Source organism: Phyllopteryx taeniolatus, chromosome 4 (assembly GCF_024500385.1).
Source record: "Phyllopteryx taeniolatus isolate TA_2022b chromosome 4, UOR_Ptae_1.2, whole genome shotgun sequence".
NCBI classification, from domain to species: domain Eukaryota; kingdom Metazoa; phylum Chordata; class Actinopteri; order Syngnathiformes; family Syngnathidae; genus Phyllopteryx; species Phyllopteryx taeniolatus.
The window spans coordinates 25168222-25182547 of NC_084505.1; the positions used below are offsets into that span (position 1 = coordinate 25168222).

Here is a 14326-nt window from a genome sequence, read left to right on the forward strand (position 1 = left end):
AAATTGCAACAGAAAGTGAAGGTTCTTTTTCTGGCACTTGTTTAGCCATTAGTGGTCTATTTGACTATTTCAAAAATAGAAATGAATGACCAGAAAAAATCCACAAATAGTCAAAAAAGTGTGTTGCACATTCTGTCCCATGCGCATGAAGTGTGGATGTGTCATCAAATTCACTGTAATGTGAAAACTGCCATTTTGCACAATAGAAATAAACAAAAAGTCTATGAATAATCCATAAAGTCCAAAAAAAAAAAAAAAAAGCCAAACCCACGGTAGATCCTACACTAATTCATGCAGAAAGTGCATGGCAGGCTCAGCCCCATGCTCGTGCATGCATGGAATGTGATTGGTCCTTGCAAGTTATTAATGATAACCACCACCTTGCACTATAAAAATAAACAATGACAGTAAATAATCCACCATAAATCATTTTTGAACCCTCCTCTTGATAATCTCAAACTCCTGTACCTGTAGTTATTAATCATAACCACCCCTTTGCCCAATAGAAATAAACAAGCACTAGAAACCACAGAGATATGGAAAACACTGCACACAGTACATGTCATGTAATTGATGTGATTGCTCCTCAAACCAAATAGTCACCGAAAAAAACACCTTTCCCAAAAGAGATGAACAGAATGTCTGTAAATAATAAACAAGAGTAAAAACGAACAAAAAAAGTCTGCGGCAGGCTAGGCCCCATGCACATATAATGTCGCTGAATCATACAATTACTGTAACACGATCACTCCTTTTAAGATGTTAATCATAGCCACCACCTTGCACAATAGCCATAAACACAAATGTTATTTTCTTGAAATGTTTTCAACCAGATATCGACACCCCACTTAAGACACATCTTAAATATCAATTCAAATAAACCGCAAAGAAGAAAAGGTTGCATCTGAGTTTATCAGCTCTGTTCCCTGCTGTTGCTTGCCATTAAAGCAAAGACTGAGGCAAATTTCCTCCTACCGGTGATTCATGAAAAATCAAATAATCAAAGAGTCAAAATCATGCACAATAATCCAGAGTCAAATGCTTGCTCACAATGCAGACATACAAATACTGTAATCTTATATTTCCTTGTAAACTGTTAACGATAATGACCTTCTTGCACAATAGAAATAAGCAGAATGAAATAATGTCCTGTCAAATATTTTAGAACCCTCCTCCAAATGAAATCATCTAAAACTGGTATTTAAAAGCAATAATAACACTCCTGTGCCAGTATGGACATGATTTTCACCAGGAAAAGAAAGCTTTTTTTTTCTATTTCGACAAATTCAAAGCATTTTAGTATTGACATTGAGGCTTCCTCTTCCTCCGCCGGGCGTCTCCAGCCAGCCGTCCTCTGGGGGTGTTTCAGGGACTTTACTAATGACTCACATTCAGACAGACTGGCGGACAAATCCAACAGAAAGTCTGGTCACACCCTTGAATGTAAACAACAAATAAAAAGGAAAATGTTGGCGAATACAGGGGAGATTTTGTGCCATCGGTAACAACTATAACACGAAGTGTGTTCATACTTGACAAAACAATCTCACATTTGGAAGCCGTTCAAGAGTTTGCCGTCGTATATCAACAACAGCGGTTAGCGGCGGAGGCACGCTTTGACATTTATGTCGACATTTCCTTTTATTTCTTCGGTCCCTCTTGAAATGGCGTGAGAGGTGGTGGTCAAACATTTTAATGGATTCATCCTTGGTTTCGGTGATATCAAGTTTCGCTGAAATTGGCTTGGTAGTTCCTTGAGAGTTATTAATGATGGCCGTCACCTTCCCCAATAGAACTGTACAGTGGTGCCTTGAGATACAAGTGACCCGACTTATGAGTTTTTCAAGATACGAGCAGTCATTCGGCCATTTTTTTTGCTTTGACTTGCGAGTGCAAACTTTATATGTGAGCCTCGCAGTCACTCTCTCACACAAACACACACACAATCTCACTAATACACATCCTCTCATACAACATATATACTCACATACTATCGCATGTTCACACTCATTCATTCACACACTCACAAGCTCACTAATACACACACTCTTTCATATACACACTCACAGTATCACAATCACTCATACTTAGAGAAAGAGACTGACACACACATGCTCATACCCTAGACCACAGGTGTCAAACTCAAGGCCCGGGGGCCCCCGCCAAGTCATTTCATGTGGCCCGCGAAAGCAAATCATCTGTGTCAACTTCCATGATTCTTGCTCAAAATCTCATAAAATAACAACAATAAATAGTATCGTTGAGACATTGCAATCATTTTCTGTTTACAGTAACTTGAACAACTAGGTATCCATCAATTTGTTATATGTATGTAATAATATGAGGTGACAAAACATTTATATGGTTTCACAGTCAACGGCCCTCTGAGGTAAACCGTGACTACAATGTGGCCCGCGACAAAAAAAAAAAAAAAAAAAGAGTTTGACACACCTGCCCTAGACACTCACACACAGACACGCATTCACACACTGGGGCGCACACTTAGACAGACAGACACACATAAACACGCACACACACGGACACTCACTCACTCAGAATCTGGCACCCTGAATAGGTCTCATTCAAGCTTACCAGCATGCTTGGCAGCCTCGACCGCGTGCGACTCTTCTTAGTGCTGCTGATGGGCTGAGATGAGCTCAAGTGCCAAGTCCGACATGCACCCACGCACTCAAACACACACACCAGCTGCTCGTGCAGGCGGTCAACACACACACACGCACTCGAGGTTTTTTTGGCCGTTTCAGGTCGCAAACCTCTGCGGAATGGCCAATTTGGGCCATTTAGTGGGCGTGTGTGTGTATGTGTGTGTTTGTTTGCCACCGTTTTAGTCCCTCCCTTAGCCACTTATAATTATTCAACACACACACACACACACACACACAAGACAGAGGGGCAAGGCATGAAAGGCCATCTTATCTCCTGGCCTGATATCAAATCTTCTCCCACTTCCTGTGGTGTACAAATGTGATTTTCCCGCAGACATATTAGCCGGCTTGCTGGCAGCTCTTCCCAATGCTAATGCCTTCTCCGTTATGCAATGCAGCGAGAAAAGAGGGTCCATGCGTGTAAAATAACGGAAATTGATGCAAATGTGCAAAAGTTAATAAGGGCGAGTGCACTCGGATCAAATGGAAATTTTACAGTTTGGGGATCGTGAGTGCTTTGACATTTTTTCATTGGAAGATTTCTATTAATTTCTGTCCATTATTTAATCAGCAGCTCCCCCTCTCTCCACGCCATGCAGTTTGGTTTCAGATCCAAGCATTCCACTGAAATGGCTACATGCCTCTTCATTGAGAAAATAAAATCTTCTCTCGACAAGGGTGGAGTTGTAGGGGCGGTGTTCTTGGACCTCAGGAAAGCTTTTGATACAGTAAATCATTCTGTTCTTCTTACCAAGCTCTCAAAATTTAACTTCTCTCGCAAAGCTGTGAGCTGGATTGAATCATATCTGCATGACCGAACACAATCTGTATCAGTTAACAACTGCAGATCAGAGTCTCTTAGGCTAACCTCTGGAGTCCCTCAGGGATCAATATTGGGCCCCCTTTTATTTAGTCTTTATATCAACGATTTGCCCACTGTTTGCTCTGAAGCAGAGTGCGTAATGTACGCAGACGACACAGTTTTCTTTGTTCATGGTCGCTCCAAAGATACTGTTGCTGCTAAACTCACTAATACAATGTCCTGTGTCACAACTTGGTTGCAGGAGTGCTGTCTACAGCTAAACGTTTCTAAAACTGTAGGCATGTATTTCACTAAAACAAATAGAGTATCACCTGACCCCGACATACTTGTTAATGGAGAAAAAATGCAAATTGTCAGCCAATACAAATATCTTGGGTTAATGATAGATTCACAGCTTTCCTTTAAAGCCCATATTGACAAATTGTGTAAAAATATCAAATTAAACCTCGCAAATTTTCGTGCAATTCGGAATGAAATGTCAACTGAAGCTGCAAAAATTTACCTGCATTCGATGATTCTTAGTCACTTTAACTATTGCATAACCAGTTGGTCCCAGGCTGGTCAGAATGCAAAAAAACCATTGGAAGTTTTGTACAAACAAGTAATTAAAGTGATGGATAAAAAACCAAGGCACTATCATGACTGTGCAATTTTAAAAAAAATACAGTCTTTTAAACTGGGACCGTCTTCACATATTTGCAGATTTAAATTTGATTGATAAAGTACTGCATGATTTGGCCCCAGCTCCTCTGGCTGAGTTCATCAGCCAAAGAAACAGCTCTGAGCGTGTCACTCGAGGCTCTGTCAGAGGTGACTGTCTCATTCCTCTGCGCAGGAGCACTTTCAGTAAGTCAGCCTGGTCAGTTCGGAGCGCTGGTGAGTGGAACTCAGTACCTAAGGAGGTTAAACTGCTTACAACATACAAGGCCTTCACAAAAAAACTGAAAATGTGGCTAGTTAACACCTATAGCTGCCAACACTAAAAGACAAGTATGTTATGTTGTCTTTTTGTTATGATCAAAAAAATTATGGTTTTATTCTCTCTTAATAGTATAGTTTGATTATGTATCCTGTATTATATTGTCTTGTAGATGTATTTTACTGCTTTTTTACATCATGGCCAGGGGACTACAGATGAAAACTAGCCTTCTGGCTAATTCTGGCTTTTTTAACCATGTGTACTTCATGTGTTTTATGAAATTGCATTGTCCCCTTTCAAAAATAAACTGAACATAAAAAACAAAGTGCTTAAGAGAAATACAGGCATGGAGACATGCTCAGCATGAATGAAAACGAGGTCCTGGTTTAATATGGTGCAACCTCCAAAGTGGAACGTCCCAGAAATGTGGCGATCGAGCAAAAGTTGTAATTATAACCGTACAAGAGGAAATATAATTTGCTTCTGCTGCATGCACAACATACACAGATCCTCACTTACTAATTGGCAAAAAAATATTGACATACTTGATATTAATGAAAATGAGCTCCTGATTTAATACTGTGTGAAATATCGAAAATGAATGTTGTACAGGCTTCTGCTAGAATGTAAATAATGTGAGGAACAGCCTACTAGAATATCAGAACTTTATTTGGGGTAACCAGAGGCACTTTTAATGGTGGCAGGTGGATGCTGACTCCCATTTAACACAAGTATGAATGTGATTGGCTAATTCTGAACACAGCCACATCCCCAGTTATTAGAGTGCGCGCACACTCGTGCAACCACATTATCTCAGTTTATTTTTACTTCACTTCTGGAAAAGATTATTTTTGTTGTCAATTGGCAGGTTATAGGCCACATTAATGGTTGAAAAAGAATGAAAATGATTCATCTTTGTTTTATTTCTTTTAGATCACAAAAAGCTGGCATTTGATCAGGGGTGTGTAGACCTTTTTTTTCTATACACTGTATTTTGTGACTGAGTAATATTGTATGACTTGACTCGAAACTTAATGACAACTTGACTGATTTGTGCACAGTATCTTCGCACTTCCTCAGACTTCAGACCGGGGGTGTCAAATTCATTTCGTTCATGGGCCACATTGTGGTTATGGTTTCCCTCAGAGGGCCATTATAACTGTGAAACAAATGTATACAAATGTATAATTGTCTCGTCATAGTTCTACAAATAGACAACAAATTGATGAATGTCTAGTTTTGAAACCAGAAACCACCTGATTTGCTTTGACGGGCCACATAAAATGATGTGGCGGGCCGGATCTGGCCCCCAGTCGTTGAGTTTGGCACCTGGGCTTTAGCCTAACTTATGACAAGCTTATATCTGACTTACTGCCACCTCCGGAACTTAGTGTAACTCTCCCCCACTTTAAACAGCTGCAACAAAAGAATATCCGTGTCCCCCAACTAAGGGGATTAAAGGCAATCACGTTCCATTTTGACTGACACCAGTCATGTGACAAATGGATAAGACAAAGGGGGGGTGGGCAAAAAGCACCTGGCACGTTCCATCATTGAACCTCCAAATGAAACCTTCACATCGTGTAGTGAGCAGGCCACACTATACATTTGATCGTGCCCAGCCAGCCAATCGGTGTGCAGCGGCAGAGGCGAAAGGAGCTGCTGGGAGTAGACATGCTGGGAATGAAACACAGACGCAGACACACACACACACACACACACAGTAGCACCTGGCCTTGACTTCAAACACACACTTTCTCTCGTGGCCACACATGTTCCTAAAAACCTGCTGCGTCATAAGTTAAATGGTGTTACAAGGAGTGGGTTTTTTTTTATTTGGAAAATTCGTGGGGCCAGACGAAATACAGTGGTACCTTGACTTATGAGTTTAATACGTTCTGCGATGTCTCAGAAAACTCTTAAATTGGTGCACTCGTAAGTTTAGGTACCACTGTACAGTAATCCCCCCCACCCTCATATTCGTAGTTTACTATTCACAAATTCATCCATTCGTGATTTTTCAGTGAATGTAATCCCAGCTAGTCACTGAGAAATTCACCTATTTGCGGTGTTTGTGCTCTAAGATGTCACAAAATTCCGCCAAAGCCCTGTTGAATAAGGAATTGGTGTCAAGGACGTAAGGTGCATCTCAATAAATTAGAATACTGGAGGAGAGTTCATTGCATTTTGGCATTGAAATTCCAAAAGTGAAATTCCAAAAGATTAATTATACAGATTCATTCAACACGAGAAAAATACTTTTCAGAAGGCCAATTTCAACCTCTTTTCCCTATTAAAATGTTTATGACTGTTTCTTATGTAACATTCTAAATTCAAGTAAAATCATAAAATAGTTTACTCTGGTAGGACTATTGCTCAATACTATAGTGCATTTATATACTAGTAGACTTCATACAAATGATCCCATACTTCTCATAGTTTCTTTTCTACTGACGCTATATTAACTGTCCAAACTAGGGTTGGACGATTATGACCGAAATCATAATCACGATTATTTTGATCAACATGGTAATCACAATTATTCTTCATGTTCTGGAAAAATCTTTTTTTTTTTTTTTTTTAATATATATATATATTTTTTTATTATTATTATTGCACTGCTTTTCAACAAACAATATTTCAGAGTTTCCGGTGCAAAATGAATCTTTCAATAAGAATAAATGATAGATAATAAAATAAAACAAAAATGTATCTCCACAAATTATACTTTACCGAGGGCTAACTGAATAAATATGCTATTACAAAGTGTCATCACCAATTGCAACTTAATGGAAGCAAATACAAATAATGCATAAAACGGAATAATACAATGCACCAAACGTTTCATTTGCAAATCCCCGTCATCAATATAGTGAATTGTCAAGGAAGGGTACGTCTCCGTTGTCCTGCTTGATTCCAGGTTTTTCTTTTTTTTTTTTTTTTTTTTGCTGTGGTCAGGCCAGCTGAAAAGTTGAAGTCGAGGCTGCCGCTACATCGATTGTTAATAGTGTCTTACCGTGACACGCCGCCTCTCCGCCAATGTGCTGAGAGGGCCAACTTCAAAATAAAAGCTTTAAATGGCATTGTAGTAATTATGTAGTAATATATGATGCTTTTATTTTGAAGTTGGCCATAGAGCGCGGTTCCAGCCCTTAAGGAAGCCTTAACCATATGTTTGCCCCCTGCTGGCTGGATGACGAGGTTGCGGGCACTGCTGCAAAAAAAGCATTTTTCATATGCAGCAGTACCCGCATTTTAAATGTAAAAATAATAATAATAAAACAATTTTTAAAAGATCACAGCCAAAATCGCGATCCCGATTAAAAATGTATTAATTGTGAAACCCTAGTCCAATTAATACAGGGAGGGAAAGAGAAATGTGTGCTGCTTTTCACATCACGAGTATGTTATCCTGTATTTTTTAACATCGCAATATATGTCATAGGGTTAAAAAAAATAAATAAATACAAGTCACAATGTCATTTTTTTCCCAATATCATGCAGCCCTACTTGTATCCAAGTCAGTACAGTAGTCAAGTTTTTATAACGGCGACGATTCCGATTATTTCTATTTCCAAATGTTGCCATCGACTAGTGTCCCTAATTGGAGGGAAAGAAAAACAGTGCCATCTGCTGCACCTGGTGGGGCACTACTTTTCCTGTCCCTAATACCATAGAGCGATTCCAAGACAAATTCTGTTTACTTTCCAGACCAAACAAGCTCTGCTCATCCTCACAACACTCAAGTACAAGTCAACTTCTCAGAGCGACTTAACACTTTAGTTTTGCCTTAAAGTTTACTGGCTAATAATGTGTGTCCTTCCGTTTGATTAAAAGCGCAAGCAGACCTACCCTGCCTTGACGTCCAAAACAGTCCATACTGTCTGCAAGTCCTCCACACTCGCAGCCATGAAGTCCAAATGGCACTGAGAAGAGTGTCTGGAGAGCGAGCACTCAGTATCCTACCACATCCTGTCTTTCCAGCAACACACACACCGACACACAGAGTCATAGACTCATAGACTGGAATTATGTTCCCGCTAATCCACTAAAACAACCGTCTCATTCAAAGCTGTGTTACGGCTGTTCCCCCCCTCCTGTCAAGGGATCGTGTGTGTGTGTGTGTGTGTGTCTGTGTGTAAAAGGAGGAGTATTTCTAGAGTGGGGCAGCTGCTCCCCGGTGGAGACACACTGTCGAGCTTGCTGGGATAAGAAGAAGCAGTCCATAACCACTCCCTCCACACGCCGGTAACACTCACTGGCTCAGTGTTCCTGTCCTGTCCTGTCGTATTTGCTACCCGTCATGTCGGCTTCCTCGCATTGTGTAGTACTGCTTGACTCCATCCTCCTGTCCTGTCCATTTTGTCCTATTTGCTGCATGGTGCGTGGACTTCCTCACAGGGTGTAGCACTGCCCGGCTCAATGCTGCTGTCCTGTCCTGTCCCGTTCTGTCCTATTTGCTATTTCGGTCTTGTGCTGTCCCGTCCTGTTCTATTTGCCATTTGTTACAACTTTCTGACAGGGTGTTGTAGCACTGCCTGTCTCAATTCTTCAGTCCTGTCAGGATCTTTCTGGCTATTGGTCACATTGACTTTCTCTTAAGGGTGTAGCACTGCCTGGCTCAATGCTTCTGTCCTGTCCTATTTGACCTGCATCACGTCAACTTCCTCAAAGGGTATAGCACTACTGTCTCAACGTTTCTCACCTGTCCTCCTCTTGTGTTGAGGACATAGGACAGGGCAGGTCCTTTTGGCTACTCATCGCATGGACTTTATCCAAGGGTGTAGCACCACCTGGCTAAATGCTCCTGTCCTGTCTAACATGTCCTATTTGCTAATCATCACGGGCCTTCTATCCTATTGACCCGCATCACATCGACTGCTGGTTTGTCTCTTATCCCAACCTCTCGTGTTGAGCACATAGGACAAGACCGGTCCTTGCTAATCCTCACAGGGTGTAGCATTTCTTAGCTCAATGTTCCGGTCCTCTCATGGCCTGTCCCATCCTGTCCTGTTTGCTACTTGCCACGTCGACTTCCTCACTGAGTGTCGTTTATATCCTCTCAGTGTGTAGCGCTGTCCTGTCCCGTTCTGTCCTATTTGCTACACATTATGTCGCCTTTCTCAAAGCGTGGAGCACTGCTTGGCTCAACGCTCCTGTCCTGTCAGGAATTGTAAACCGCGACACAATAACAGCAGCGACAATGTGTTTCCTTACCTCAATTATCTCTGTGCAGGAATGGGAGACCAGGTGATCCTTATGAGGGTCCACCACAGCCACGTGGACCACCGTATTGGGCGTCCCGTCTCGGCCTGGGGCCACCAGGTCATTGCATGCTTTATAGTGGGGAAAGACACACAATCATGTTACTTATATAGGTCTGGTATATGTATTTTCATATATGAGGTGTTAATGTTTGTTATTATACTATTGCTGCATTTGTTCTTGATTTAAGAACCCAACTTTCTTACTATGAAGAAAGCCTTCATGTCTGTATCTGAATTTAAAGCCTTGGATTTAGTCTGCACCATTATACGTGAAAGCCCTTGTATTGAATATTGATTTGTGGAATGATATATGCCCCGCGACCCTAACCAGGATCAGCTGTGTTGAAAATGGATAGATGGGTGGATGGATGGAATGATATTTGACCAAATAAACTCAACACAAAATCTCTCTTTCATCAATATGTCATCATACAAGAACGTATTGACAGAATTACGGCAGACAGAAATCCCTGGTCAAGCGCTTTAATATGAGGTATGAGTAGATTCGGTTTGTTGCAAAAGATTTTTTGCTTTGCAGTTATCATCACTTTTTCACTTTTGTCATCACTGGTTCCCTTCTAGGTGGCAAAGTTCACCAAAAGGCAAAACACACTAGTGGAGTTCATCTTTAAAATGCTCAATGATCTTAAAGCTAACAAGATATGCGGAGACGAAATTCATGTTTTATTTTCACAAAGAATTTACAAATTTTTGCTGAAAATATTTTCCTTTTTTTCTCAAAATATATTGTTTTTTTCTCACTATATTAAATGACATTTGTTCTTTAAAAAAAAAAATAGATTTTACTTTTTGTCTAAAAATATTTTTCTGGAAAATATACTACTTCCATGAAAGCATACATTTTTCCTCAGAAATATATTTACTTCCTGAAAATAGGCAACTTCATTCTCAAATATAAAACTTTTTTTTCTCAAAAATGTACATATTTTTCCTCAGAAATTAGACTGTTTCTCAAAAATATACTTTCTTTTCTGCATCCCAAAAACATGCATGGTAGGTTAATTGACAACTCTAAATTGCCCGTAGGTGTGAACGGTTGTTTGTTTGTATGTGCCCTGCGATTGGCTGGCAACCAGATCAGGGTGTACCCCGCCTCCTGCCCGATGATCGCTGGGATAGGCTCCAGCACGCCCGTGACCCTACTGGGGAGAAGCGGCTCAGAAAATGGATGGATGGATAATATTCCTTTTTCTTTGGTAAAGTCACTCTGGTCTATTGGGTACCTACTCTAACACTTTGCTATGTGTGAACCCTTGACCTCGAACACAGTGGAACCACGGAAGTGAAATTCTGCTCAAAATCATACTATTTGCAATTTAAGTATTAATTGATTGATTGATTGAATTCAAATTTTTACAAATTGCAATATATACTTTTTCTTGTAAAAATATACAACCTTTTCCTAAAACAAATGTACTTTTTCCATCAAAAATATTGACTATTTATTCCCCTTTTTTATTACTTAAAAAAAATACAAATTCTTAAAAATACACCAGAAAACAAAGGTTTTTCTTCATTAAAATATATTACTTTTTCCTTAAAATATATTTGTGTTTATAAAAGTTTTTGAGAGTACACGTTAAAATGCAACATTTTTGGAAAAATATACTCCAAACTTTATTTATTTACAAACTTTACTTTATTTTAGGACTTTTATCTTGAAAATATGACTCACATTTTTCTTGAATATTTTTTTTTCAAAATACACATCTTATTACAGTGATATATATATAATAATATTACAGTTAAGAATAATGTAGCGTCAACCTGCTGTGTCTCATGTGGCATTAAAGGCTGAGTATTTTTAGTTTAAACATGTAGCAATCAACTTCTTTTTCCACTTGTAGGACAGTTAAGAATGGCACAGGAATCATAACAATAGGTTTGATTGGGACCACTGTTTAACCCAGGAACATATTATTTCTATTCACATGATTTCCCGTGTGTAAAAAATATATTGTGTACTATGGGAACCCTTTGGAAGTACCTTGAATAAATTGGTCAATAAAAGTGAGCCAATCAGCCACATCACCACACAGTCTGCTTAAACTAATACCACACAAACAACTATGCGTTTCCATGTTTTTACTGACATGTGAATGTCACGGTGCAGGGTGGAAAAAGTATGCGCTTGGCTAATATTGACTTCTCCAAGATTTGATAGGAGTCAGGAGTTAGCCAACCTAGATGTAACAGGATTAAGGCTGCAAGCAATAAATATTTTTTTGAATTGTGTGTTCTATCAATTACTCAGATGAAAAAATATATGTATATATTTTTCATTATTGAACACATTGTGCATATGATGCAGATAGCAAAATTAGACACAAACTACAGTAGTTTGTACAGCAATGCAATTAATGACGATAGACTGTACTGTAGAATGTCATACATCCGCCAAGGCAAACTAGAGAAGTAAAAAAAAAGATTAACATGTTTAGTTAGTTACATTAGCTTCCTCGACAAGGACACAGGTCTGTGGCTTTGTTGGCTTTGATGGGAAAAGTGAAGGGAATCCATTTATGTGAAATTTACATTTGAAGGACTGAAGTTCAATTGAGGAGAGGACAAGACAAACATCCAACAATTTTTTCTTTTCCATTTATTGCGTGTGACAAAAGCAGAAACTTCCTAGTTCCTGTTTGTGTGTCCTTGGAGTCTTTAATTAGTGTCCTTAGTGATGGAAATATTCCTGAAGTGACTCAAAAAGCTTTGACAGTATCTGTACCAGCGTGGATAACTTTTTTTTTTAATTTCTCTCTTTTTTTTAATCAAATCCATTCAGTTAATGAAGAGTTGCCACAGAGGATTAACAGTTTAAAAAAACCATGTATACAATAAATAGATAAAACCGAATGAGCTGAAATACGCTTAAAAAGGTCATGTAATTCAAATGTAATATGTACTTATATTAAAGAAAACGTTAAGGAGCATGCCTATGCGCTCATTTTAGCCGATGAGAATCCTAAAAAAAAATTAACATCTGGAAGAGGCGCAGTAATAAAATTGCGTACTCAGAGTAAATAAATCGTACTTATAGACTAATAGCAATTCATGGGCATTTACTGAACATAATACATGTAAAGTAGAACAGCACTCAGTTGAGCGCATACCTCGGCGAATCACTGACAATTCTAAACCTGTCCGTCTGACTTGGAGTGTACTTTTCCACCCCAGGCCTGTAGGTGACAGTGCTTGACTAATCGCTAACCAAGTGTTTTTGGCATCTTGTCTTCCAATTGGACTTCTGACTCACCTCCTCTACTACTGTCGCTGGTGAAAGATAAGCCGCTCGACTATAGCGCTCCGTGCAGCAGCATAAAATCCGGCCAACAAGGTGACCAAGTCTTCATACCAACCAGTACAAAGGAATGACTGTTATTATGCAGATAGTAGACTATCTATTCTATCTCGTCAGTGGTTTGAAGTTGTGTTTGTGTGTGTGCGTGGGGGGGGGGGGGTCACTAGAGGACTTCAGGAGATGCGCTACATCTTGAGAAAATTGTAGAAAAAGCAATTCAAATAAATTTAGGTTGAAAAGTCTATCCACGCATAGAAAATGAATTACACTTTGGGTTGTCATGCTCAAAATAGATCAACTAAGCAGCTGTACAAGTGTGAGGCGTGCCTCCCTGGTGGGCTTGCTGGAGGGCTTCAGGTGATTCACAGCAGCTTGAGAAAAATAAAGAAAGATATAAAAAAAAAAAGTTATCCATGCTGGTAATAAAGAATTACTCTTAGTTATCATGCCGTAGTGAGCGGTTCTCGAGATGGGAGAATCAACTTCTCAGGAGGGGCGAGCCAGAGGGCTGAGTATGGTGTGAAGCAGCTTGAGAAAAATAAAGAAAAATCATTTAAAATATAGCTTAAAAAGACTAAAAACAAAAGCAATGCTATTTTGAGTTATCGTGTACAGAACAGACAATAATATATCCAGCTTTGTTTAAAGCTGTTAGTAGAGGAGAGAGAGGAGTCTCCGTTGATCAGTATGAGGACACTGGGATCGTAAATATCTCTGGTCAGGATGCTGAAATTGTAATTTCGCAATGACAGGGTGCATGACGTTACTCACATTTTCTATAAGATGAGTTTATGGGATGATGATGGGAACATGAAGATGGCAATACAAAAACATGACAATTTATTTTGGTGTCAGAACCCACTGTGACGTTCACGAATTTCCTGACGTGCAATTTCATTCACACATTTTGAAATGAGAATATAGTAGTTGAAAGTAATTAATCAATGGTTGACCAGATATCTATGAGGGATATACACAGTTGTAACCTGTCAGTAGGAAGTAAGTAAAAAAAAACATTCTCCAAGCAACATTTCCATCTCGGATTTTTGTTGTGGAATGTCTTGAAATAGAACTCCCGACATCTCGGGTGGAATAAAAAATGAATGAGGCCATCTCCAAACACAAAACAAAGTTCGAAGATGTCCTCTCATCATTGTGTCAACAGTTTTCTCTGTGCCTTGTTTGTGTTTGTGACATTCCGTTGGGTTCTCCAAAGACCTGGTGCTTTAATGGTCGAGGGAAGATAAAAGGGCTGCCAAGGATGTACGCCACCAAATTAGAAATTGCTTTGTTTCTTTGCCGTTATTCTTTGGCCAAATAAACTAGCAT

At 39.4% G+C, this 14326-nt stretch overlaps 1 protein-coding gene across 10 annotated transcripts in view; it reads right to left on the reverse strand.

The window, feature by feature from the left end:
• Nucleotides 1-14326, reverse strand: part of inpp4b (inositol polyphosphate-4-phosphatase type II B) — a 157207-nt gene that overhangs the window by 128479 nt on the left and 14402 nt on the right. For 8 of the 10 annotated variants that reach the window (XM_061770876.1, XM_061770878.1, XM_061770879.1 and 5 more), the window contains exon 3: nt 9626-9744. In XM_061770876.1, coding sequence (XP_061626860.1) covers nt 9626-9744 — 119 coding nt within the window. Of the gene's footprint in view, nt 1-2592; nt 2790-8260; nt 8382-9625; nt 9745-14326 lie in introns of those variants that run through there. The other 2 variants (XM_061770880.1, XM_061770881.1) reach the window with 2 other exon arrangements.